The following is a 27,500-nucleotide window of genomic DNA, read 5'->3' on the forward strand; positions in this document are numbered from 1 at the left end:
CATCAGAACAGAGATTACTCACCTTGAACTGGACGAATAATTGTTTTTTAATGAGTCGGACGAGAGGGATTTGCTCCAGACACCCGACAGGGCCCTCATCCCCGTCATTCGCAGTAGAAAGAAAAGGATATATCGCGGAAGGAGATCGGGGTGCTTGGTAAGGAGCCGGCGACGAGTGGCTAATCTGCCTTTGCCATCGATACTATCGGCCAACTTACAATCGCATATCCTACCAACGGGACATTAAAAACTGTAATATCTTATGTTTCACCGAGTCGTGGCTGAACGAAGACATGAATAACATACAGCTGGCGGGTTATACACTGTATCAGCAGGATAGAACAGCTGACTCCGGTAAGACAAGGGGGGCGGGCTATGTATATTTGTAAACAACAGCTGGTGCACGATATCTAAGGAAGTATCTCATGATAAACTGTAGACCACACTATCTACCAAGAGAGTTTACATCTATATTCTTCGTAGCTGTCTATTTACCACCACAAACCGATGCTGGCACTAAGACCGCACTCAATGAACTGTATACAGCCATAAGCAAACGCTCATCCAGAGGCTGCGCTCCTCCGTTCTACCTAATTTCTACCAGCATGTTAAATGTGCAACCAGAGGAAAGACAACTCTAGACCACCTTTACTCCACACACAGAGACGCATACAAAGCTCTCCCTCGCCCTCCATTTGGCAAATCTGACCATAACACTATCCTCCTGGTTCCTGCTTACAAGCAAAAACTAAAGCAGGAAGCACCAGTGACTCGGTCAATAAAAAAGTGGTCAGATGAAGCGGATGCTAAGCTACAGGACTGTTTTGCTAGCACAGACTGGAATATGTTCCGGGATTCTTCCGATGGCATTGAGGAGTTTACCACATCAGTCACTGGCTTCATCAATAAGTGCATCGATGACGTCGTCCCCACAGTGACTGTACGTACATACCCCAACCAGAAGCCATGGATTACAGGCAACATCCGCACTGAGCTAAAGGGTAGAGCTGCCGCTTTCAAGGAGCGGGACTCTAACCCGGAAGCTTATAAGAAATCACGCCATGCCCACCGACCAACTATCAAACAGGCAAAGCATCAATACAGGACTAAGACCGAATCGTACTACACCGGCTCTGACGCTCGTCGGATATGTCAGGGCTTGCAAACTATTACAGACTACAAAGGGAAGAACTGACGAGCTCAATTACTTCTATGCTCGCTTCGAGTAAAGTAACACTGAAACATGCATGAGAGCATCAGCTGTTCCGGATGACTGTGTGATCTCGTTCTCCGTAGCTGATGTGAGTAAGACCTTTAAACAGGTCAACATTCACAAGGCCGCAGGGCCAGACGGATTACCAGGACGTGTACTCCGAGCATGCGCTGACCAACTGGCAAGTGTCTTCACTGACATTTTCAACCTGTTCCTGACTGTAATACCAACATGTTTCAAGCAGACCAAAAGATCCACAGATGATGCAATCTCTATTGCACTCCACACTGCCCTTTCCCACCTGGACAAGAGGAACACCTACGTGAGAATGCTATTCATTGACTACAGCTCAGCATTCAACACCATAGTGCCCTCTAAGCTCATCACTAAGCTAAGGATCCTGGGACTAAACACCTCCCTCTGCAACTGGATCCTGGACTTCCTGACGGGCCGCCCCCAGGTGGTAAGGGTAGGTAACAACCCATCCGCCACACTGATCCTCAACACGGGGGCCCCTCGGGGGTGCGTGCTCAGTCCCCTCCTGTACTCCCTGTTCACCCATGACTGCATGGCCAGGCACGACTCCAACACCATCATTAAGTTTGCCGACGACACAACAGTGGTAGGCCTGATCACCGACAACGATGAGACAGCCTATGGGGAGGAGGTCAGAGACCTGGCCGTGTGGTGCCAGGATAACAACCTCTCCCTCAACGTGACCAAGACAAAAGGAGATGATTGTGGACTACAGGAAAAAAAAAGAGGACTGAGCACGCCCCCATTCTCATCGACGGGGCTGTAGTGGAACAGGTTGAAAGCTTCAAGTTCCTTGGTGTCCACATCACCAACGAACTATCATGGTCCAAACACACCAAGACAGTCGTGAAGAGGGCACGACAAAGCCTATTCCCGCTAAGGAGACTGAAAAGATTTGGCATGGGTCCTCAGATCCTCAAAAAATTCTACAGCTGCACAGTCGAGAGCATCCTGACTGGTTGCATCACCGCCTGGTATGGCAACTGTTCGGCCTCCGACCGCAAGGCACTACAGAGGGTAATGCGTACGGCCCAGTACATCACTGGGGCCAAGCTTCCTGCCATCCAGGACCTCTATACCAGGCGGCGTCAGAGGAAGGCCCTAAAAATTGTCAAAGACTCCAGCCACCCTAGTCATAGACTCCGCACGGCAAGCGGTACCGGAGTGCCAAGTCTAGGTCCAAGAGGCTTCTAAACAGCTTCTACCCCCAAGCCAAAAGACTCCTGAACATCTAATCAAATGGCAACCCAGACTATTTGCATTTGCCCCCCCCCCTCTTTTACGCTGCTGCTACTCTGTTTATTATCTATGCATAGTCACTTTAATAACTCTACCTACACGTACATATTACCTCAACTACCTCAACTAACCAGTGCCCCCGCACATTGACTCAGTACCGGTTCCCCCTGTACAAAGCTATTGTTATTTTACTGCTGCTCTTTAATTATTTGTTACTTTTATTTTGTATTATTTGATATATTTTTTGGTATTCTTTCTTAAAACTGCATTGTTGGTTAAGGGCTTGTAAGTAAGCATTTCACTGTAAGGTCTACACCTGTTGTATTCGGCGCATGTGACAAATAAAATTTGATTTGATTTGATTTCACCCTGCAATCGAGGGGCACGTTAGTCGGTCCTCAATCAGCCACAGCCCTGCAGCAAAGAGAGCAGACCTGATCCAATCATGGATCTAATAAAACCAGCTCATCAGTTACATTTCTAGCAGCCCTAGAAGGAAATGTAAGTGATACTAGTAAGAACAGTGTGTGGGTTTCTCTTTTCTTCCCAGAACATTATGAAAGAGCCCTGGTCAAAAGGAGTGCACTGTGTAGAGTATAGGATGCCAATTGGGAGGCAGATGATGTCAGTCCTTGACAACAAGGCTACAGGCCAGTGTGTGTGACGACTGACTAGTAGTGACCAGCCATGTAGGTGGATGGCCTTGGATCCCCAGGTCATTCTGTCAACAGAATGTGGGACCAGACCAGGGAAAACAATGGCAGTGCCCAGGCCCCACAGGCCAGGCATATCAAAGGGCCAGAGGGCCACAGAGACAAAGGCCACAACACAACCTGGTGGTGCAGAGCGAGAGCAAGCGGTCGGTCCCCCGGCAGAGCTGACTCAGGGGGTTAGGGGTAGAGGCTGGAAAGGTCTGACTGCTGCATCATCCATCCCGCTGAAAATAGCTGCCATATATAATACAGCTAGGAGACAGGGGGGAGGGAGCGAGAGGGGGGAGGGAGAGAGAGGGGGGAGGGAGGGAGAGGGGGGAGGGAGCGAGAGGGGGGAGGGAGCGAGAGGGGGGAGGGAGAGAGAGGGGGGAGGGAGCGAGAGGGGGGAGGGAGCGAGAGGGGGGAGGGAGCGAGAGGGGGGAGGGAGCGAGAGGGGGGAGGGAGAGAGAGGGGGGAGGGAGCGAGAGGGGGGAGGGAGGGAGCGAGAGGGGGGAGGGAGAGAGAGGGGGGAGGGAGAGAGAGGGGGGAGGGAGAGAGAGGGGGGAGGGAGAGGGAGAGAGAGAGAGGGGAGGAAAGAAGGAAAGCAATGCTTGTCAAAACTAACCAACAGGCCAAAGGGTGAATGCTGAGGGTAATGACTTGTTCAGCCAGGAGTTAGCCAAGGGCTCATTATCTCCTATAACTACCAGCAGAATGGTTCAGAGCACTGAAACTGAATTATCACCGTAGTTAAACCTGAAGGTGTTACTGGACACAGACTAAACACACAGACTAGACCCGTAGTCTATCTGCCAAACCATTAGAGGCCACCCTGGTCTGGTTATAGACCCTGGATAATTACTGTAAAGGGTGGGGGTGTTGAAAACGCATAAAACAACATTAGCTCCATACATTTCTTAGATGTACTTGTTACAAAAGGGACAATCTCTAAGTACTAGAGTTTACAGAAACCCTAGAGATAAAACCACTATACTGCCGGCTGATAGTTATCACCCTCTCCCCATAGAAAGAGTTGTAGCAGTCAGCCAACTCCACAGACTGTGGCACAGAGGAAGAATATCAGAAGACAATCAAACTCTCTCCTTGAGCGTTTCTGCTGTAGAGGATACCCTGATACCTGGCTTGATAAAGCTGTAGAGGATACCCTGATACCTGGCTTGATAAAGCTGTAGAGGATACCCTGATACCTGGCTTGATGAAGCTGTAGAGGATACCCTGATACCTGGCTTGATAAAGCTGTAGAGGATACCCTGATACCTGGCTTGATAAAGCTGTAGAGGATACCCTGATACCTGGCTTGATAAAGCTGTAGAGGATACCCCGATACCTGGCTTGATAAAGCTGTAGAGGATACCCCGATACCTGGCTTGATAAAGCTGTAGAGGATACCCTGATACCTGGCTTGATAAAGCGTTTCCGCTTGAGAGGATACCCTGATACCTGACTTGATAAAGATCCAAAACAAGTTAAAAACTTGAACAGAAGCCAGTTACTTAATAAATCCCAACAAAAACAGAAGAAACTGTTTTCAGTAACCTATATATTTACTTTCAATGATAGCTGTAATGGCATCAAGTCTACTATCAATAAACACTGGCATATACTATCAGACTCTTTCAATTCTGCCCTCCAGAACCCACCTTAATTCACCTAGAAACCATGAAGAAATGTATCCAACATATTGGTTCAATCAGATGTGGTCAGAGAGAGAGAAGAGGCCTTCATAAAGGATGCTTCCCCTGTAGATCATGTCCCTGATGTAGAACCATAAGAGAAGAGGCCTTCATAAAGGATGCTTCCCCTGTAGATCATGTACCTGATGTAGAACCATAAGAGAAGAGGCCTTCATAAAGGATGCTTCCCCTGTAGATCATGTACCTGATGTAGAACCATAAGAGAAGAGGCCTTCATAAAGGATGCTTCCCCTGTAGATCATGTACCTGATGTAGAACCATAAGAGAAGAGGCCTTCATAAAGGATGCTTCCCCTGTAGATCATGTACCTGATGTAGAACCATAAGGAAATGTTCTAACTGTGTATGCCCTCAGACTTCTAGGACCTATGAGATAAAGTCATGTATAACTTAAACTACTAAAGGACTTATTTATATGTTACAGTGTTCTTGCAATAACATTTATATTGGAAACACATCCCGCACCTTGAAAGTACGCCTTGGAAAACATAAATCCACTATCAGACGTCAGGATACACTATATATACACAAAAGTATGTGGACACACCTTCAAATTAGTGGATTCAGCTATTTGAGCCACACCCGTTGCTTAACGGGAAAGCTTAACGCTACCGCAAACAATGACATTCTAGACGATTCTGTGCTTCCAACTTTGTGGCAACAGTTTGGTGAAGGCCCTTTACTGTTTCAGCATGACAACAACCCCGTGCACAAAGCAAGGTCCATACAGAAATAGTTTGTCAAGATCGGTGTGGAAGAACTTGACTGGCCTGCACAGAGCCCTGACCTCAACCCCATCAGAACACTTTTAGGATGAATTGGAAGGCCGACTGCGAGCCAGGCCTAATCGCCCAACATCAGTGCCTGACCTCACTAATGCTCGTGGCTGAACGGAAGCAATGTTCCAACGCCCATGATTTTGAAAGGAGATGTTCGACGAGCAGGTGTATTTTTGGTCATGTAGTGTATCACATCCCCAGTGGCGAGACTTTACAGAACAAAATCATTATTTTGTTTGTCTAAAAACGTATAAAGCCCATTTTTAAGGAATCCACAATTGGCTGACTATAATGTAGAAAGAAAGTTCTGTCCAAACTGATCAAATCATTGGGTGAACTGAACATTTGCTCCCTGCTGTGTAGAATCGAAATAGAGACTGACAACATAGAGAGAGAATAGTATCCACAATACTGTAGGAAGGGACAGAGTCCTACTCTAGACAACATAGAGAATAGTATCCACAATACTGTAGGAAGGGACAGAGTCCTACTCTAGACAACATAGAGAATAGTATCCACAATACTGTAGGAAGGGACAGAGTCCTACTCTAGACAACATAGAGAATAGTATCCACAATACTGTTGGAAGGGACAGAGTCCTACTCTAGACAACATAGAGAATAGTATCCACAATACTGTAGGAAGGGACAGAGTCCTACTCTAGACAACATAGAGAATAGTATCCACAATACTGTAGGAAGGGACAGAGTCCTACTCTAGACAACAGAGAGAATAGTATCCACAATACTGTAGGAAGGGACAGAGTCCTACTCTAGACAACATAGAGAATAGTATCCACAATACTGTTGGAAGGAAAGGAGGCCAGAGGATTGGGTGAACTCGATCGCCGAGGCCCATGTGAGAAAGGTCTTTAAATCAGGTCAACACCAGCAAGGCCGCTGGGCCCGACGGTATTCCAGGGCGCGTTCTCAGAGCAGGCGCAGGAAAGCTGGCCGGCATATTCACGGTAATATTCAACCTCTCCTTGTCCCAGTCTGTAATCCCCATGTTTTAAGAGGACCACCATCATTCCAACCCCAAGAACTCTAACGCTTCATGCCACAATAACTACCGCCCTGTAGCACTCACTTCTGGAATCATGAAGCGCTTTGAGAGGATGGTTATGGCACACATCAACTCCACCATCCCAGACACCCTAGAGATCCACTCCAATTTGCATACCGCCCCAACAGATCCATAGCTGACGCAATCGCAATTGCTCTACACACTGCCCTCACCCACCTAGATAAGAGGAATACCAATGTGAGAATGCTGTTCATTGGCTACAGCTCAGTGTTCAACACCATTGTCACTTCCAAGCTCAGGACTCTGGGTCTGATCACCTTGCTCTGCAACTGGATCCTGGACTTCCTGACGGACCGCCCCCAGGTGGTAAGGGTAGGCAACATCATCTCCGCAACGCTGGTCCTCAACACGGGGGCCCCTCAGGGGTGCGTGCTTAGTCCCCTCCTGTACTCCCTGTTCACCCACGACTGCGTGGCCGCGCACGACTCCAACACCATCATCAAGTTTGTTGACGACACGAAGGTGGTAGGCCTGATCACCGGCAACGATGAGTCAGCCTACAGGGAGGATGTCCATGACCTGGCAGTGTGGTGCCAGAACAACCTCTCCCTCAACGTCAAGACCAAGGAGCTGATCCTGGACTAAAGAAGACGGGGCTGCAGTGGAGCAGGTTGAGACCAAGGAGCTGATCCTGGACTAGAGAAGACGGGGCTGCAGTGGAGCAGGTTGAGACCAAGGAGCTGATCCTGGACTAGAGAAGACGGGGCTGCAGTGGAGCAGGTTGAGACCAAGGAGCTGATCCTGGACTAGAGAAGACGGGGCTGCAGTGGAGCAGGTTGAGACCAAGGAGCTGATCCTGGACTAGAGAAGACGGGGCTGCAGTGGAGCAGGTTGAGAGCTTCAAGTTCCTCCGTGTCCAAATCACTAAAGACTTAAAATGGTCCAAACACACACACACAGTCGTGAAGAAGGCCCAACAGAAGAAGGCCCAACAGAAGAAGGCCCAACAGAAGAAGGCCCAACAGAAGAAGGCCCAACAGAAGAAGGCCCAACAGCCCAACAGCGCTTCTTCCCCCTCAGGAGGTTGAACAATGTTAGCATGGGCCCTCAGATCCTCAACAGGTTCTACAGCTGCACCACTGAGAGCATCTTGACTGGCTGCATCACTGCTTGGTATGGCAACAGCACCGCCCTGGATCGCATGGCGCTACAGAGGGTGGTGTGGACAGCCCAGTACATCACTGGGGCTGAACTCCCTGCCATCCAGGACATCTATACCAGGACAGCCCAGTATGTCACTGGGGCCGAACTCCCTGCCATCCAGGACATCTATACCAGGACAGCCCAGTATGTCACTGGGGCCGAACTCCCTGCCATCCAGGACATCTATACCAGGACAGCCCAGTACGTCACTGGGGCCGAGCTCCCTGCCATCCAGGACATCTATACCAGGACAGCCCAGTATGTCACTGGGGCCGAACTCCCTGCCATCCAGGACATCTATACCAGGACAGCCCAGTACATCACTGGGGCCGAACTCCCTGCCATCCAGGACATCTATACCAGGACAGCCCAGTACATCATTGGGGCCGAACTCCCTGCCATCCAGGACATCTATCAGGACAGCCCAGTACATCACTGGGGCCGAACTCCCTGCCAACCAGGACATCTATATCGGGACAGCCCAGTACGTCACTGGGGCCGAACTCCCTGCCATCCAGGACATCTATATCAGGACAGCCCAGTACATCACTGTGGCCGAACTCCCTGCCATCCAGGACATCTATACCAGGACAGCCCAGTACATCATTGGGGCCGAACTCCCTGCCATCCAGGACATCTATCAGGACAGCCCAGTACATCACTGGGGCCGAACTCCCTGCCAACCAGGACATCTATATCGGGACAGCCCAGTACGTCACTGGGGCCGAACTCCCTGCCATCCAGGACATCTATACCAGGACAGCCCAGTACGTCCCTGGGGCCGAACTCCCTGCCATCCAGGACCTCTATACCAGGCGATGTGGTAGGAAGGCCCGGAACACCGTTAAAGACTCCAGCCACCCAAGCCATAGACTATTCTCTCTGCTTCCGCACGGCAAGCAGTACCGGTGCATCAAGTCTGGCACCAACAGGCTCCTGAACAGCTTCTATCCCCAAGCAATACGACTGATAAATAGCTAACAAAATCATTACACAAACTATCTGAGTTAACCTTTTATTTTCTCTATCAGGGCTGAGCCCATTTAGTCGACTGGTCGATTGTTTGGTCGATAAGTCGACCGAGATTTCTTAGTGGAGCAGTAGCATAAAGTCTAATAATAATCATCATCATGGTGCACAAGGTGTCTCCCTGGCACAGGTGGAAGATCTATTAAACAAACTAAACAAGTTCTACAAGCAGTTGTTACAACAACAAGAAAATAGCATCAATTGTTGTGTCCAAATACTTGTGGAGTCAACTAATAAAATACTGGACGACCTGACCAGAGAGGTCCAGGACCTGAAGAACAGTTTGACCAGAGAGGTCCAGGACCTGAAGAACAGTTTGACCAGAGAGGTCCAGGACCTGAAGAACAGTTTGACCAGAGAGGTCCAGGACCTGAAGAACAGTTTGACCAGAGAGGTCCAGGACCTGAAGAACAGTTTGACCAGAGAGGTCCAGGACCTGAAGAACAGTTTGACCAGAGAGGTCCAGGACCTGAAGAACAGTTTGACCAGAGAGGTCCAGGACCTGAAGAACAGTTTGACCAGAGAGGTCCAGGACCTGAAGAACAGTTTGACCAGAGAGGTCCAGGACCTGAAGAACAGTTTGCAGTTCTCCCAGGGTCAGATCGATGAGTTTAAAAAGGAGAACAGCAAGATGACAGCAATCTGTAAGTCATTGAGACAGGACACTAGTTCTGATGTGAATCCATGGTAACAATGATGGATAAATCAGATTATCGCAAAGGACAATCAAGGCGGAACAATATTGATGTGGATCGAATTGCAGAGTCTCCACATGAGAGCTGGACGGAGTCTGAGGACAATGTGAGGGAAATGATCTCTGAGAAACTGAAGATGGACCACAGGAAGATTGAGGTGGAGCGTGCCCACAGGACTGGAAAACCCACCACCGGCCCAGGTGATCGGCCCAGGCCGATAGTGGTCAAGATGGAAAGCTACTGAGGATGGTAGCTGACTCTAAAGCAAGTATCGCTGTCACCTTACCCCTATACATATCTACCTCCATCACTCCAGTATCCCTGTCCCCTTACCCCTATACATATCTACCTCCATCACTCCAGTATCCCTGTCCCCTAACCCCTATACATATCTACCTCTATCACTCCAGTATCCCTGCACATTGTTAATATGGTACTGGAACTGACCCTGTATATAGTCACCTTACCCCTATACATATCACTCCAGTATCCCTGCACATTGTTAATATCTACCTCTATCACTACAGTATCCCTGCACATTGTGGAACTGACCCTGTATATAGTCACCTGACCCCTATACATATCTACCTCCATCACTCCAGTATCCCTGGACATTGTGGTACTGACCCTGTATATAGTCACCTGACCCCTATACATATCTACCTCCATCACTCCAGTATCCCTGCACATTGTTAATATGGTACGGGAACTGACCCTCTATATAGTCACCTTACCCTATACATATCTACCTCCATCACTCCAGTATCCCTGCACATTGTGGAACTGATCCTGTCTATAGTATGCTTACTTACTGATTGTGTTCTTCATATTTCTCATGTTTACTCTAGTATTACATTGTTATTGATTATTGCATTGCTGGGTTTTGAGTTTGCAAGAAAGGCATTTCACTAAGAGTTGAACCTCTAGATGAATGGCCTGGGGGAGATGAACACTAAAATCAGGCTGATCTGATCTGTCGTCTGTCTGTCAATGGCAGGAGAGTTCAGCAGAGTAGACTAGTACTCTCCTGGGAGGAGAGAGGGGCTCACAGAGGGTCACTGACAGAGGAGGGAGGGAAGGAGAGTGGAGAAAGAGATAAGCAAACGGGTGAAATACCACAGTGTGCCATCACAGCAGCAAACCACAGTGTGCCATCACAGCAGCAAACCACAGTGTGCCATCACAGCAGCAAACCACAGTGTGTCATCACAGCAGCAAACCACAGTGTGCCATCACCGCAGCAAACCACAGTGTGTCATCACAGCAGCAAACCACAGTGTGCCATCACAGCAGCAAACCACAGTGCGCCATCACAGCAGCAAACCACAGTGCGTCATCACAGCAGCAAACCACAGTGTGCCATCACAGCAGCATACCACAGTGTGCCATCACAGCAGCAAACCACAGTGTGCCATCACAGCAGCAAACCACAGTGTGCCATCACAGCAGCAAACCACAGTGTGCCATCACAGCAGCAAACCACAGTGTGTCATCACAGCAGCAAACCACAGTGTGCCATCACAGCAGCAAACCACAGTGTGCCATCACAGCAGCAAACCACGGTGTGCCATCACAGCAGCAAACCACAGTGTGCCATCACAGCAGCAAACCACAGTGTGCCATCACAGCAGCAAACCACAGTGTGCCATCACAGCTGCAAGATTTGTGACCTGTTGCCAGAAGAAAAGGGCAACCAGTGAAGAACAAACACCATTGTAAATACAACCCATGTTTATGTTGATTTATTTTCCCATTTGTACTTTAACTATTTGCACATTGTTACAACACTGTATATATACACATAATATGACATTTGAAATGTATTTATTATTTTGGAACTTCTGTTTATTTCACTTTTGTTTACTCTCTACTTCACTTGCTTTGGCAACTTTAACATATGTTTCCCATTCCAATAAAGCCCTTAAATTGAATTGAATTGAAAGAGAGCGCGAGGGAAAGACAGAGGGAAAGAGACAGCGAGGCTCACGGAGGGTTACTGACAGGGGAGGGAGGGAGGGATCGAGGGAGGGAGGGAGGGAGGGACAGACAGAAGGTTCTATATGCTTTGATGTCTCGGTTGTGCAGGGTCTCTCAGTCTCTCTGAACTCTTATCTGTCAGCTCTGAGCCATCTGTGCTGCTGCTGCCTGTCTGTGTCTCTTACATAATCACAACACAGAGATATCCACATCCCCCCAGCAACACCACACACTGCAACACTCTCAGAATGGGGCCTCACACACACCACCGGTAAACATGTCTAGTCTTCTGGAGGCGGCAGTGAGGAAAACAGAGACACACGTGGTTGAGCTGGTGTCAGTCACACCCCCCTCTATCACTTTACTAGCTTCTCAACAAGACACCCCCCTCTATCACTTTACTAGCTTCTCAGCAAGACACCCCCCCTCTATCACTTTACTAGCTGCTCAACAAGACACCCCCCTCTATCACTTTACTAGCTTCTCAACAAGACACCCCCCTCTATCACTTTACTAGCTTCTCAGCAAGACACCCCCCCTCTATCACTTTACTAGCTGCTCAACAAGACACCCCCCTCTATCACTTTACTAGCTTCTCAACAAGACACCCCCCTCTATCACTTTACTAGCTTCTCAACAAGACACCCCCCTCTATCACTTTACTAGCTTCTCAGCAAGACACCCCCCCTCTATCACTTTACTAGCTGCTCAACAAGACACCCCCCTCTATCACTTTACTAGCTTCTCAGCAAGACACCCCCCTCTATCACTACTAGCTTCTCAACAAGACACCCCCCTCTATCACTTTACTAGCTCCTCAACAAGACACCCCCCTCTATCACTTTACTAGCTTCTCAGCAAGACACCCCCCTCTATCACTACTAGCTTCTCAACAAGACACCCCCCTCTATCACTTTACTAGCTTCTCAACAAGACACCCCCCTCTATCACTTTACTAGCTGCTCAACAAGACACCCCCCTCTATCACTTTACTAGCTGCTCAACAAGACACCCCCCTCTATCACTTTACTAGCTGCTCAACAAGACACCCCCCTCTATCACTTTACTAGCTGCTCAACAAGACACCCCCCTCTATCACTTTACTAGCTGCTCAACAAGACACCCCCCTCTATCACTTTACTAGCTGCTCAACAAGACACCCCCCTCTATCACTTTACTAGCTGCTCAACAAGACACCCCCCTCTATCACTTTACTAGCTGCTCAACAAGACACCCCCCTCTATCACTTTACTAGCTGCTCAACAAGACACCCCCCTCTATCACTTTACTAGCTTCTCAACAAGACACCTCCCTCTATCACTTTACTAGCTGCTCAACAAGACACCCCCCTCTATCACTACTAGCTTCTCAACAAGACACCCCCCTCTATCACTTTACTAGCTTCTCAACAATACACCCCCCTCTATCACTTTACTAGCTTCTCAACAAGACACCCCCCTCTATCACTTTACTAGCTCCTCAGCAAGACACCCCCCTCTATCACTTTACTAGCTGCTCAACAAGACACCCCCCTCTATCACTTTACTAGCTTCTCAACAAGACACCTCCCTCTATCACTTTACTAGCTTCTCAACAAGACACCCCCCTCTATCACTTTACTAGCTGCTCAACAAGACACCCCCCTCTATCACTTTACTAGCTTCTCAACAAGACACCTCCCTCTATCACTTTACTAGCTTCTCAACAAGACACCCCCCTCTATCACTTTACTAGCTGCTCAACAAGACACCCCCCTCTATCACTACTAGCTTCTCAACAAGACACCCCCCTCTATCACTTTACTAGCTTCTCAACAATACACCCCCCTCTATCACTTTACTAGCTTCTCAACAAGACACCCCCCTCTATCACTTTACTAGCTTCTCAACAAGACACCTCCCTCTATCACTTTACTAGCTTCTCAACAAGACACCCCCCCTCTATCACTACTAGCTTCTCAACAAGACACCCCCCTCTATCACTTTACTAGCTCCTCAACAAGACACCCCCCTCTATCACTTTACTAGCTGCTCAGCAAGACATCCCCCTCTATCACTTTACTAGCTGCTCAACAAGACACCCCCCTCTATCACTTTACTAGATGCTATGCAAGACACCCCCCTCTATCACTTTACTAACTGCTCAACAAGACACCCCCCTCTATCACTTTACTAGCTGCTATGCAAGACACCCCCCTCTATCACTTTACTAACTGCTCAACAAGACACCCCCCTCTATCACTTTACTAGCTTCTCAACAAGACACCACCCTCTATCACTTTACTAGCTCCTCAACAAGACACCCCCCTCTATCACTTTACTAGCTTCTCAACAAGACACCCCCCTCTATGACTTTACTAGCTGCTCAACAAGACACCCCCCACCTCGTTTGGCAGAAGCGTCTTCTGGTCTTTTGTGAAGAAGCCACAGCCACAGCTGTACCAGACCACACCATAGAAATAGAATCATTACAATCATATGTACCAGACCACACCATAGAAATAGAATCATTATAATCATATGTACCAGACCACACCATAGAAATACAATCATTATAATCATATGTACCAGACCACACCACAGATATATAAATCATTCTAATCCTAAATACCACACCACAGAAATATAAATCATTCTAATCCTATGTACCACAACATAGACATATAATCATTCTAATCATATGTACCACACCACAGATGTAGAATCATTGTAATCATTGTAATCATTTGAGTGGGTCTAGGTAATGGAGAGACTGCTGAGAACAATGCAGAGAGAGCAGAGAGCTCCAGTAACATCAGATGGTCTGAGTCCAGGGAGATACAGCACTATGGAAGATAGGTGGATCAGAACTCACCAGGGAGATACAGCACTATGGAAGATAGGTGGATCAGAACTCACCAGAGCGGGCCACTGGATGTGCTTGTCTTTAGTCCCCTGGTGGTTCTCCCCCAGCAGGGAGCTCTCTCTCCTCTTGGCCCACGCCAGCTGCTGCTCTATCAGGGAGCTCTCTCTCCTCTTGGCCCAAACCAGCTGCTGCTCCAGCAGGAACACCTGGAAGTCCTCATACACTTTCACCCACTCACGCTTCTCCCACTCCAGATCATCAAACTCCACGTACACCTGGGACGAGAGAGGAGAGAGGGGGTGAGTTCATGGGTATACATAGAGAGGAGAGAGGGGGTGAGTTCATGGGTATACATAGAGAGGAGAGAGGGGGTGAGTTCATGGGTATACATAGAGAGGAGAGAGGGGGTGAGTTCATGGGTATACATAGAGAGGAGAGAGGGGGTGAGTTCATGGGTATACATAGAGAGGAGAGAGGGGGTGAGTTCATGGGTATACATAGAGAGGAGAGAGGGGGTGAGTTCATGGGTATACATAGAGAGGAGAGAGGGGGTGAGTTCATGGGTATACATAGAGAGGAGAGAGGGGGTGAGTTCATGGGTATACATAGAGAGGAGAGAGGGGGTGAGTTCATGGGTATACAGAGAGGAGAGAGGGGGTGAGTTCATGGGTATACATAGAGAGGAGAGAGGGGGTGAGTTCATGGGTATACAGAGAGGAGAGAGGGGGTGAGTTCATGGGTATACATAGAGAGGAGAGAGGGGGTGAGTTCATGGGTATACATAGAGAGGAGAGAGGGGGTGAGTTCATGGGTATACATAGAGAGGAGAGAGGGGGTGAGTTCATGGGTATACAGAGAGGAGAGAGGGGGTGAGTTCATGGGTATACATAGAGAGGAGAGAGGGGGTGAGTTCATGGGTATACATAGAGAGGAGAGAGGGGGTGAGTTCATGGGTATACATAGAGAGGAGAGAGAGGGTGAGTTCATGGGTATACATAGAGAGGAGAGAGGGGGTGAGTTCATGGGTATACATAGAGAGGAGAGAGGGGGTGAGTTCATGGGTATACATAGAGAGGAGAGAGGGGGTAGATTGACAGTTTGAGATAGTGTTGACATTTGTCTACTGAAAAGAGGATAAAATCAAGTCTATAAATGTCATCTCTAGCTTTCAATACAACTAAGTAGATATTACTTAAAGGGACACTTCAGGATTATGGCAATGAAGCCCTTTATCTACTTCCCCAGAGTCAGATGAACTGGTGGATACCATTTATATGTCTGCGTGCAGTTTGAAGGAAGTTGCTAACTAGTGTTAGCGAAATGACTGAAAGTCTATAGTAACTGCTAGCATGATAGTAGTACCATACACTTCCAGTCATTGCGCTAACGCTAGTTAGCGTTGGCTCGTGAAACTACCTCTAACTTCCTTCATACTGGATGCAGAGACATAAAAATGGTATCCATGAATTCATCCGACTCTGGGGAAGTAGATAAAAATCCCCAAGTATCACCCCTTTAAGATCTCATTTAAACGGCCAAAGACGGAAAGACACAGCAAGGCAACAATTTACAAACAGTTAGGCAAGTTAAGGATGACATCAATTCTGCCCAACTGGACCAGCTAAATATGATCCCCTGTGCCAGAGCTAACTGTAATGATTAATGTGACGGTAAACAGTACAGATCAAAAGTTATTTTCACTTTGCGACTCTGACCATCAGATAAGACTGTTTACATCTCTGCAATTGAACTGTTCTAACCCTCTGGGACAGACAGGCAACAATCACTGTTCTAACCCTCTGGGACAGACAGGCAACAATCACTGTTCTAACCCTCTGGGACAGACAGGCAACAATCACTGTTCTAACCCTCTGGGACAGACAGGCATGCAACACAATCACTGTTCTAACCCTCTGGGACAGACAGGCATGCAATACAATCACTGTTCTAACCCTCTGGGACAGACAGGCAACAATCACTGTTCTAACCCTCAGACAGACAGGCAACAATCACTGTTCTAACCCTCTGGGACAGACAGGCAACAATCACTGTTCTAACCCTCTGGGACAGACAGGCAACAATCACTGTTCTAACCCTCAGACAGACAGGCAACAATCACTGTTCTAACCCTCTGGGACAGACAGGCAACAATCACTGTTCTAACCCTCTGGGACAGACAGGCAACAATCACTGTTCTAGCCCTCTGAGACAGACAGGCAACAATCACTGTTCTAACCCTCTGGGACAGACAGGCATGCAATACAATCACTGTTCTAACCCTCTGGGACAGACAGGCAACAATCACTGTTCTAACCCTCTGGGACAGACAGGCAACAATCACTGTTCTAACCCTCTGGGACAGACAGGCAACAATCACTGTTCTAACCCTCTGGGACAGACAGGCAACAATCACTGTTCTAACCCTCTGGGACAGACAGGCAACAATCACTGTTCTAACCCTCTGGGACAGACAGGCATGCAATACAATCACTGTTCTAACCCTCTGGGACAGACAGGCAACAATCACTGTTCTAACCCTCTGGGACAGACAGGCATGCAATACAATCACTGTTCTAACCCTCTGATACAGACAGGCAACAATCACTGTTCTAACCCTCTGGGACAGACAGGCATGCAATACAATCACTGTTCTAACCCTCTGGGACAGACAGGCCACAATCACTGTTCTAACCCTCTGGGACAGACAGGCAACAATCACTGTTCTAACCCTCTGGGACAGACAGGCATGCAATACAATCACTGTTCTAACCCTCTGGGACAGACAGGCAACAATCACTGTTCTAACCCTCTGGGACAGACAGGCAACAATCACTGTTCTAACCCTCTGGGACAGACAGGCATGCAACACAATCACTGTTCTAACCCTCTGGGACAGACAGGCATGCAACACAATCACTGTTCTAACCCTCTGGGACAGACAGGCATGCAACACAATCACTGTTCTAACCCTCTGGGACAGACAGGCATGCAACACAATCACTGTTCTAACCCTCTGGGACAGACAGGCATGCAACACAATCACTGTTCTAACCCTCTGGGACAGACAGGCATGCAATACAATCACTGTTCTAACCCTCTGGGACAGACAGGCATGCAACACAATCACTGTTAAATGAAGTACTGTTTGGTACAAGTTAACATCAAAACAAAAAACAGGCCTAAATGTCCAACTTTAAATAACTGCTATGATCAATGTGTTTGACCTTCTGTGACCCCGACCAGCATAATGGCAACAGGCCATGCTACCCCGAGGCATGCTGTCCACGGCTCGTATTGAGCCACTAGTTAAAAGGCCCTGGCTTCAGCGACCTCTATTTCTAGCTTCTCTGGGTTTGACGCAGTCAAGCCAGGTACTATGTAATCAGATGAGATTATAAATAACCAGCAGTAAGTCAGTCCACCGACCAGCGCGAGTCGACCTGGTTGCTCACAGCAACACGGCGCTGACAGAGGGCCAGCCCGACCAGCGCGAGTCGACCTGGTTGCTCACAGCAACACGGCGCTGACAGAGGGCCAGCCCGACCAGCGCGAGTCGACCTGGTTGCTCACGGCAACACGGCGCTGACAGAGGGCCAGCCTGACAGGAGCGTTGAGAGTCAGCTGTAGCGTCAACACCATCCCCCTCCCACCCTCTCGTGCTCTCGCCCTCCCTCAATGGGCTTTATTGGCATGGGAAACATATGTTTACATTGCCAAAGCAAGTGAATTAGATAAACAAAAGTCAAATAAACAATCAAAAATGAACAGTAAACATTACTCACAAAAGTTTCAAAGGTATAGAGACATTTAATATGTCATTATGTCTATATACAGTGTTGTAACAATGTGCAAATAGTTAAAGTACAAATGGGAAAATAAATCAACATAAACATGGGTTGTATTTACAATGGTGTTTGTTCTTCACTGGTTGCCCTTTTCTTGTGGCAACAGGTCACAAATCTTGCAGCTGTGATGGCACACTGTGGTTTTTCACCCAGTAGATAAGGGAGTTTATCAAAATTGGATTTGTTTTCAAATTCTTTGTGGGTCTGTGTAATCTGAGGGAAATATGTGTCTCTAATATGGTCATACATTTGGCAGGAGGTTAGGAAGTGCAGCTCAGTTTCCATCTCATTTTGTGGGCAGTGTGCACATAGCCTGTCTTCTCTTGAGAGCCAGGTCTGCCTACGGTGGCCTCTCTCAATAGCAAGGCTATGCTCACTGAGTCTGTACATAGTCAAAGCTTTCCTTAATTTTGGGTCAGTCACAGTGGTCAGGTATTCTGCCACTGTGTACTCTCTGTTTAGGGCCAAATAGCATTCCAGTTTGCTCTGTTTTTATGTGTCAAGTAATTATCTTTTTGTTTTCTCGTGATTTGGTTGGGTCTAATTGTGTTGCTGTCCTGGGGCTCTGTGGGGTCTGTTTGTGTTTTGTGAACAGAGCCCCAGGACCAGCTTACTTAGGGGACTCTTCTCTAGGTTCATCTCTCTGTAGTTGATGGCTTTGTTATGGAAGGTTTGGAAATCACTTCCTTTTAGGTGGTTGTAGAATTGAAGGGCTCTTTTCTGGATGTTGATAATTAGCGGATATCAGACTAATTCTGCTCTGCATTATTGTGTTTATTTGGTGTTTTCCAGCAGTCAGCAGAGCTCTCATTCCTGCAGCAGCACATGACTCTAGCCCCAGCAGTTCTCTCCACCTTCCCCATCCCTCTCTCCCACCTCGCTCGCTCCCTCCCTCCCTCCCTCCCTCCCTCCCTCCCTCCCTACCCACACCCTGCCAGTACAGCTCAGGTCCCTTCCTCCCTCCCTCCCCACACCCTGCCAGTACAGCTCAGGTCCCTCCCTTCCTCCCTCCCTCCCTCCCTCCCTACCCACACCCTGCCAGTACAGCTCAGGTCCCTCCATCCCTCCCTCCCTCCCTCCCTCCCTACCCACACCCTGCCAGTACAGCTCAGGTCCCTCCCTCCCTCCCTACCCACACCCTGCCAGTACAGCTCAGGTCCCTCCCTCCCTCCCTCCCTCCCTCCCTACCCACACCCTGCCAGTACAGCTCAGGCCCCTCCATCCCTCCCTCCCTCCCTCCCCTCCCTACCCACACCCTGCCAGTACAGCTCAGGTCCCTCCATCCCTCCCTCCCTCCCATCCCTCCCCACACCCTGCCAGTACAGCTCAGGCCCCTCCCTCCCTCCCTCCCCACACCCTGCTAGTACAGCTCAGGCCCCTCCCTCCCTCCCCACACCCTGCCAGTACAGCTCAGGTCCCTCCCTCCCTCCCTCCCCACACCCTGCCAGTACAGCTCAGGTCCCTCCCTCCCTCCCCACACCCTGCCAGTACAGCTCAGGCCCCTCCCTCTTCCATCACTGGAGGGATCAGAGGGTGTTTATTCTCACTCTCTCCCCTCCTCTCCTCTCTCCTCCTCTCCTCTCCCCCCTCTCCTCTCCTCTCCCCCCTCACCACCCTCTCCTCTCCTCTCCTCTCCTCTTCCCCCTCTCCTCTCCCCCCTCTCCTCTCCTCTCCCCCCTCTCCTCTCCTCTCCCCCCTCTCCTCTCCTCGACCAGCGTCCCTTCCCCTTGCTCAAAATATTTTTTTTACCAGTAGATATACTGTTTCCCTCTGCTTTCTCATGAGGCACAAAAAAATCAGTTCATAAAAAATGTACAGTATACAGGACAGAGACACAGAGACTGAGGCATAGACAGAGGCAAAAGTAGAGGCAGAGAAACAGAGGCAGAGAGACAGAGGCAGAGAGACAGAGGCAGAGAGACAGAGGCAGAGAGACAGAGACAGAGAGACAGAGGCAGAGAGACAGAGGCAGAGAGACAGAGGCAGAGACAGGGAGGCGGAGACAGGGAGACAGAGGCAGAGACAGGGAGGCGGAGACAGGGAGAAAGAGGCAGAGACAGGGAGACAGAGGCAGAGACAGGGAGACAGAGGCAGAGACAGGGAGACAGAGGCAGAGACAGGGAGACAGAGGCAGAGACAGGGAGACAGAGGCAGAGACAGGGAGACAGAGGCAGAGACAGGGAGACAGAGGCAGAGACAGGGAGACAGAGGCAGAGACAGGGAGACAGAGGCGGAGACAGTGAGACAGAGGCGGAGACAGGGAGACAGAGGCGGAGACGGTGAGACAGAGGCGGAGACAGGGAGGCAGAGGCGGAGACAGGGAGGCAGAGGCGGAGACAGGGAGGCAGAGGCGGAGACAGGGAGGCAGAGGCGGAGACAGGGAGACAGAGGCAGAGACAGGGAGGCAGAGGCGGAGACAGGGAGGCAGAGGCTTAGGCAGAGGCGGAGACAGAGAGACAGAGGCGGAGGCGGAGGCAGAGGCGGAGACAGAGAGACAGAGGCGGAGACAGAGAGGCAGAGGCGGAGACAGGGAGGCAGAGGCGGAGACAGGGAGGCAGAGGCGGAGACAGGGAGGCAGAGGCGGAGACAGGGAGGCAGAGGCGGAGACAGGGAGGCAGAGGCGGAGACAGGGAGGCAGAGGCAGGGAGAAAGAACGACACAGAGGTAGAGAGCCCAAAGCAGAGAGACAGAGGCAGCAGAGAGCAAGTCAGGGGGAATATGTATGCACTGGGGCCAAGCTTCCTGCTATCCAGGACCTCTATACCAGGCTGGGTCAGAGGAAGGCCCTCTAAATTGTCAAAGACTCCAGCCACCCTAGTCATAGACTGTTCTCTCTGCTACTGCACGGCAAGCGGTACCGGAGCGCCAAGTCTAGGTCCAAAAGACTTCTCAACAGCTTCTACCCCCAAGCCATAAGACTCCTGAACAGCTAATCATGGCTACCTGGACTATTTGCACTGCCCCCCCACCCCCTCTTTTACGCTGCTGCTACTCTGTTAATTATCTATGCATAGTCACTTTAACTCTACCTACATGTACATATTACCTCAATTACCTTGACTAACCGGTGCTCCCGCACATTGACTCTGTACCGGTACCCCCTGTATATAGCCTCCCTACTGTTATTTTATTTTACTTCTGCTCTTTAATTATTTGCTTAGATTTTTTTTACATAACACTTTTTTTTTTCTGCATTGTTGGTTAAGGGCTGTAAGTAAGCATTGCACTGTAATGTCTACACCTGTTGTATTTGGCGCATGTGGCAAACAACATTTGATTTGATTTGATATATTTGCCCATGGTGGAAGTGGTCAGAAAGTGCCTTTTTGGACCTGAATGCCAAAACAATCAGGAGATAGAGGTGCTCAAAGTTGACCCATGTTGCATACCACACCATACCAAGACATCAATGTCTTCATCACTGACTAACAGGGTTCTCAAACTATTTCATCATTTCTTTACATTTTTTTTTTTTTTTTTTTTTACCCAATAAATGACTGGGAGGTTATACATATGGAGTGTGAGACTTCCTTTGTTTTTATAGCTTCCAGTATATTCACCGTTAGTCGGCATCTTTACACTAGATCATTTTCTCTGGGTGTGCGCCAGCTAATGCTTTTTATTAGACCATTTGAAAGTAAAACATTTCAATTTTCTTCCCATTTTAGTACATTTCTTGGCCAAAACGCGCCACCCACCCTGTACTGAAGAGCATGCTGTCTCAGCCGATGGCAGGTACAACACACCCCTCAGATGATGTCAAACAGGGCCTAAGATACAACATCGGCCCAAAATATGACTTGACCTGTTCTTAGATATTTGATGTTAAAAGGTACAAAAATGCCAATCAAAAAAAATGTTTTTTTTGAAAATAGTTTCAGAACCCTTTTTGTAAGATATTAAATTATTAACCCTTGGTATTAATGATCCAGATAGCAGCAGCTCCATACAGGGCTCTCTAACCCCTGGTATTAATGATCCAGATAGCAGCAGCTCCATACAGGGCTCTCTAACCCCTGGTATTAATGATCCAGATAGCAGCAGCTCCATACAGGGCTCTCTAACCCCTGGTATTAATGATCCAGATAGCAGCAGCTCCATACAGGGCTCTCTAACCCCTGGTATTAATGATCCAGATAGCAGCAGCTCCATACAGGGCTCTCTAACCCCTGGTATTAATGATCCAGATAGCAGCAGCTCCATACAGGGCTCTCTAACCCCTGGTATTAATGATCCAGATAGCAGCAGCTCCATACAGGGCTCTCTAACCCCTGGTGTTAATGATCCAGATAGCAGCAGCTCCATACAGGGCTCTCTAACCCCTGGTATTAATGATCCAGATAGCAGCAGCTCCATACAGGGCTCTCTAACCCCTGGTATTAATGATCCAGATAGCAGCAGCTCCATACAGGGCTCTCTAACCCCTGGTATTAATGATCCAGATAGCAGCAGCTCCATACAGGGCTCTCTAACCCCTGGTATTAATGATCTCACACACACACACACACACACAAGCCCCCCACTCTAATTCAACTCACGTGCACCTGTGAGAGACGGTGAAGGGGGAGAGAGAGAAATGGAGGGAAAGACAGAGCGAGAGAAGAATGGAGGGAGAGTGAGAAGAGGGAAAAAGCCGGCCAGGGCCCAACATTCATGAGATCCACTCACAGACAGACAGAGAGACAGACAGAGAGAGAGACAGACAGAGAGACAGACAGAGAGACAGACAGAGAGACAGACAGAGAGACAGACAGACAGAGACAAGGAGGGAGAGAGAGCGAGAGAAAGAAAGCACGAGCGAGACAGAGGGAGCGAGAGACTAGGGGGATTTCCAAATAGAGAAGCCCCTTAATAAAGCCATCAATGTGACACCGTAGAGAGATGAGAGCTGACCCCACAGCTGATTAAAGCAGCCTGTATAAGCCACAGCTGATTAAAGCAGACTGTATTAGCCACAGACAACGTTATGTTGGTTGTGAACATGAATAATAGCCGTTACTATGGCCCCCAGAACACAGCTCTTCAGACAACGTTGTGTTGGTTGTGAACATGAATAATAGCCGTTACTATGGCCCCCAGAACACAGCTCTTCAGACAACGTTGTGTTGGTTGTGAACATGAATAATAGCCGTTACTATGGCCCCCAGAACACAGCTCTTCAGACAACGTTGTGTTGGTTGTGAACATGAATAATAGCCGTTACTATGGCCCTGCCGTAAGCCCTGCTGTAAGCCCTGTCCTCATGCCCAAATCTAACCTATTTCCCAAATGGCACCCTACTCCCTATTTTAGTGCACTACTTTTGACCAGGGCCTATTAGGGAGAGAATGAGGGGCCTGGTTAAAAGTAGTGCACTATATAGGGATTAGGTTGCCATTCAAGACACAGCACTAATCTGATTTATTGAGTTTGAGTGAACTGCAGGCATCCAGGCTGCACCACTAAAAGGGTTCCTTTATCCCAGCGAGGCTAGCAGCACTCCCTGTTCCCAGTCAGAGTACAGGAAACACCAAGACCACAGGCTAGCAGCACTCCCTGTTCCCAGTCAGAGTACAGGAAACACCAAGACCACAGGCTAGCAGCACTCCCTGTTCCCAGTCAGAGCACAGGAAACACCAAGACCACAGGCTAGCTGCACTCCCTGTTCCCAGTCAGAGCACAGGAAACACCAAGACCACAGGCTAGCTGCACTCCCTGTTCCCAGTCAGAGTACAGGAAACACCAAGACCACAGGAACAGTCAGAGTACAGGAAACACCAAGACCACAGGAACAGTCAGAGTACAGGAAACACCAAGACCACAGGCTAGCTGCACTCCCTGTTCCCAGTCAGAGCACAGGAAACACCAAGACCACAGGACTATCCTCCTTCCCTCCCCATGCCCTCCACATAGTACACACACACCACAGGCTTTTAAAAACACTCACAAGTAACACCATGCATGCAGCACCGAAGTAGCTGTGTTCCTAAAGACTGATCATTATGATTCAAAGTAAAGAAGAACCATTAACCCGGTTGAACTATTTACTTTACAGAATGTCATCTTTCCTCTCTGAGCTAGCTGGCTGAGAGACCCCACCCACCCCCGACCTAGCTGACAGAGTGAGTGTGAGTGACCTGCAGCAGTAGACAGACGGGGCCAGATGACTGGGTGAGTGTGAGTGACCTGCAGCAGTAGACAGACGGGGCCAGATGACTGGGTGAGTGTGAGTGACCTGCAGCAGTAGACAGACGGGGCCAGATGACTGGGTGAGTGTGAGTGACCTGCAGCAGTAGACAGACGGGGCCAGATGACTGGGTGAGTGTGAGTGACCTGCAGCAGTAGACAGACGGGGCCAGATGACTGGGTGAGTGTGAGTGACCTGCAGCAGTAGACAGACGGGGCCAGATGACTGGGTGAGTGTGAGTGACCTGCAGCAGTAGACAGACGGGGCCAGATGACTGGGTGAGTGTGAGTGACCTGCAGCAGTAGACAGACGGGGCCAGATGACTGGGTGAGTGTGAGTGACCTGCAGCAGTAGACAGACGGGGCCAGATGACTGGGTGAGTGCGAGTGACCTGCAGCAGTAGACAGACGGGGCCAGATGACTGGGTGAGTGTGAGTGACCTGCAGCAGTAGACAGACGGGGCCAGATGACTGGGTGAGTGTGAGTGACCTGCAGCAGTAGACAGACGGGGCCAGATGACTGGGTGAGTGTGAGTGACCTGCAGCAGTAGACAGACGGGGCCAGATGACTGGGTGAGTGTGAGTGACCTGCAGCAGTAGACAGACGGGGCCAGATGACTGGGTGAGTGTGAGTGACCTGCAGCAGTAGACAGACGGGGCCAGATGACTGGGTGAGTGTGAGTGACCTGCAGCAGTAGACAGACGGGGCCAGATGACTGGGTGAAGCGACAGCAGCAGCGCCTGTACACTGAAGACAAGACTGGCTGTTGACTCCGTGACTGTGGATTTCACCCTGCCCTTTCAGTGTGCTCACTAACAACCACCAGCCCAATCTATGGATAGACAGGGGCAGGATGACCCTCCATAGAGGACCCTGACAGAGTGACAATATTCATCAGGTTAACAGAACACACCCATCTCTCGCTCTCAAAACTAGCCTCTCTCCAATTAAGGATTCGAAAAAGAGACTTTCAAAGATCAACAAAATGTCATTATTATTTTTTAAACAAACTAGTAGCTTTGAAATCCTTGTGGTATTTGGTAGACAAACAGAGCTTCAGTTTATCCCTGCTACTCCAATACTTATGGATTCTTTGCAGCGATATGGGCTTCAGATTGATAGCGCTGGTTCAACATGCTGAAGAAATAAGTGACATGACAGACAGTCTCTCAGAATGATTACAACTCTGGCAGCAGTGGACTGACTGGATAGACCGCGTTACAGACATGTCTCTCTCTCTCACACACATTCCCTATGGGCCCTGGTCTAAAGTAATGCACTATATATGGAATAGGGAGCCATCTGGGACACAGCCCTGGTTAACACCTGGCTACTCAGTCTGCACCGGAACAGCTGGGACACAGCCCTGGTTAACACCTGGCTACTCAGTCTGCACCGGAACAGCTGGACACAGCCCTGGTTAACACCTGGCTACTCAGTCTGCACCGGAACAGCTGGACACAGCCCTGGTTAACACCTGGCTACTCAGTCTGCACCGGAACAGCTGGGACACAGCCCTGGTTAACACCTGGCTACTCAGTCTGCACCGGAACAGCTGGGACACAGCCCTGGTTAACACCTGGCTACTCAGTCTGCACCGGAACAGCTGGGACACAGCCCTGGTTAACACCTGGCTACTCAGTCTGCACCGGAACAGCTGGACACAGCCCTGGTTAACACCTGGCTACTCAGTCTGCACAGGAACAGCTGGGACACAGCCCTGGTTAACACCTGGCTACTCAGTCTGCACCGGAACAGCTGGGACACAGCCCTGGTTAACACCTGGCTACTCAGTCTGCACCGGAACAGCTGGGACACAGCCCTGGTTAACACCTGGCTACTCAGTCTGCACTGAGTAGCATATTGAACTAGCTGTCTCGTGGAGCATATTGAACTAGCTGTCTTGTGGAGGAGCATATTGAACTAGCTGTCTCGTGGAGCATATTGAACTAGCTGTCTTGTGGAGGAGCATATTGAACTAGCTGTCTCGTGGAGCATATTGAACTAGCTGTCTTGTGGAGGAGCATATTGAACTAGCTGTCTTGTGGAGCATATTGAACTAGCTGTCTTGTGGAGGAGCATATTGAACTAGCTGTCTTGTGGAGGAGCATATTGAACTAGCTGTCTTGTGGAGGAGCATATTGAACTAGCTGTCTCGTGGAGCATATTGAACTAGCTGTCTTGTGGAGGAGCATATTGAACTAGCTGTCTCGTGGAGCATATTGAACTAGCTGTCTTGTGGAGGAGCATATTGAACTAGCTGTCTTGTGGAGGAGCATATTGCTGGTCTATAGAGAGAGTTGAAGAGGATGTGGTTAATAGATCTGCTCAGTGCAGAGGATGTGGTCTTTAACATGAAGAGATCAATCAGGATGAACGCCAAGATGAGCTAGCTGACTGGGAATGAGGCTGATTATCTGGGATTTCACTATGACTGCTTCTGAAATGGAACCTTCTAGTACACTATACAGGGAATCCAGAGCTCTATGCTGACTTTATTTTTTACAAGGAACACGTGTGGGCATGAGTTGGAAATGTAGGCGCACACAAAGGAATATAGGAGCACACAAAGGAATATAGGAGCACACAAAGGAATATAGGAGCACACAAAGGAATATAGGAGCACACAAAGGAATATAGGAGCACAATGACAAATACGAGTTATTAAAACTAGAATCCTTACTTTTTCTAGGCGCACAGCAAAATATTTAGCGGAATATGCGAGTAAAATGGTGGCGCAGTAGAGCCCTGGAATAGGAGGATGTTATTTCAGACACACCTACTGACACTGCTCAGCTTCTTCCTTTAGTCACACTGCTGTACTATTCATTTCCATAGAGATAAATGGAACAGGGAAGGACTCTAGTAGCCAACATGTAGACTAGCTACACTGAACTAAAATATAAAACGCAACATGTAATGTGTTGGTCCCATGTTTCATGAGTTGGGGAAAAAAAGTTCCCAGAAATGTCCCATAGTCACAAAAAGCTGATTTCTCTTAAATGTTGTGCACAAATTTGTTTACATCCCTGTTAGTGAGCA

At 49.0% G+C, this 27,500-nt stretch overlaps 1 protein-coding gene across 1 annotated transcript in view; it reads right to left on the minus strand.

The window, feature by feature from the left end:
* Window positions 1–14,237: 14,237 nt before the first annotated feature.
* The window catches only part of LOC311124638 (putative JmjC domain-containing histone demethylation protein 2C), a gene marked incomplete at its 3' end in the record, with an annotated part of 47,689 nt that continues 34,426 nt past the window's right edge, over window positions 14,238–27,500 (minus strand). Inside the window, exons 2-3 of the mRNA XM_084198751.1 lie at window positions 14,501–14,722; window positions 14,238–14,243 (exon numbers count right to left, since the gene is read on the minus strand). Of these exons, the coding sequence (XP_084054877.1) occupies window positions 14,238–14,243; window positions 14,501–14,722 (228 nt within the window). The remainder of the gene's footprint in view (window positions 14,244–14,500; window positions 14,723–27,500) is intronic.

Source organism: Coregonus lavaretus (assembly GCF_964263955.1).
Source record: "Coregonus lavaretus genome assembly, contig: HAP1_SCAFFOLD_451, whole genome shotgun sequence".
Classification (NCBI taxonomy): Eukaryota; Metazoa; Chordata; class Actinopteri; order Salmoniformes; family Salmonidae; genus Coregonus; species Coregonus lavaretus.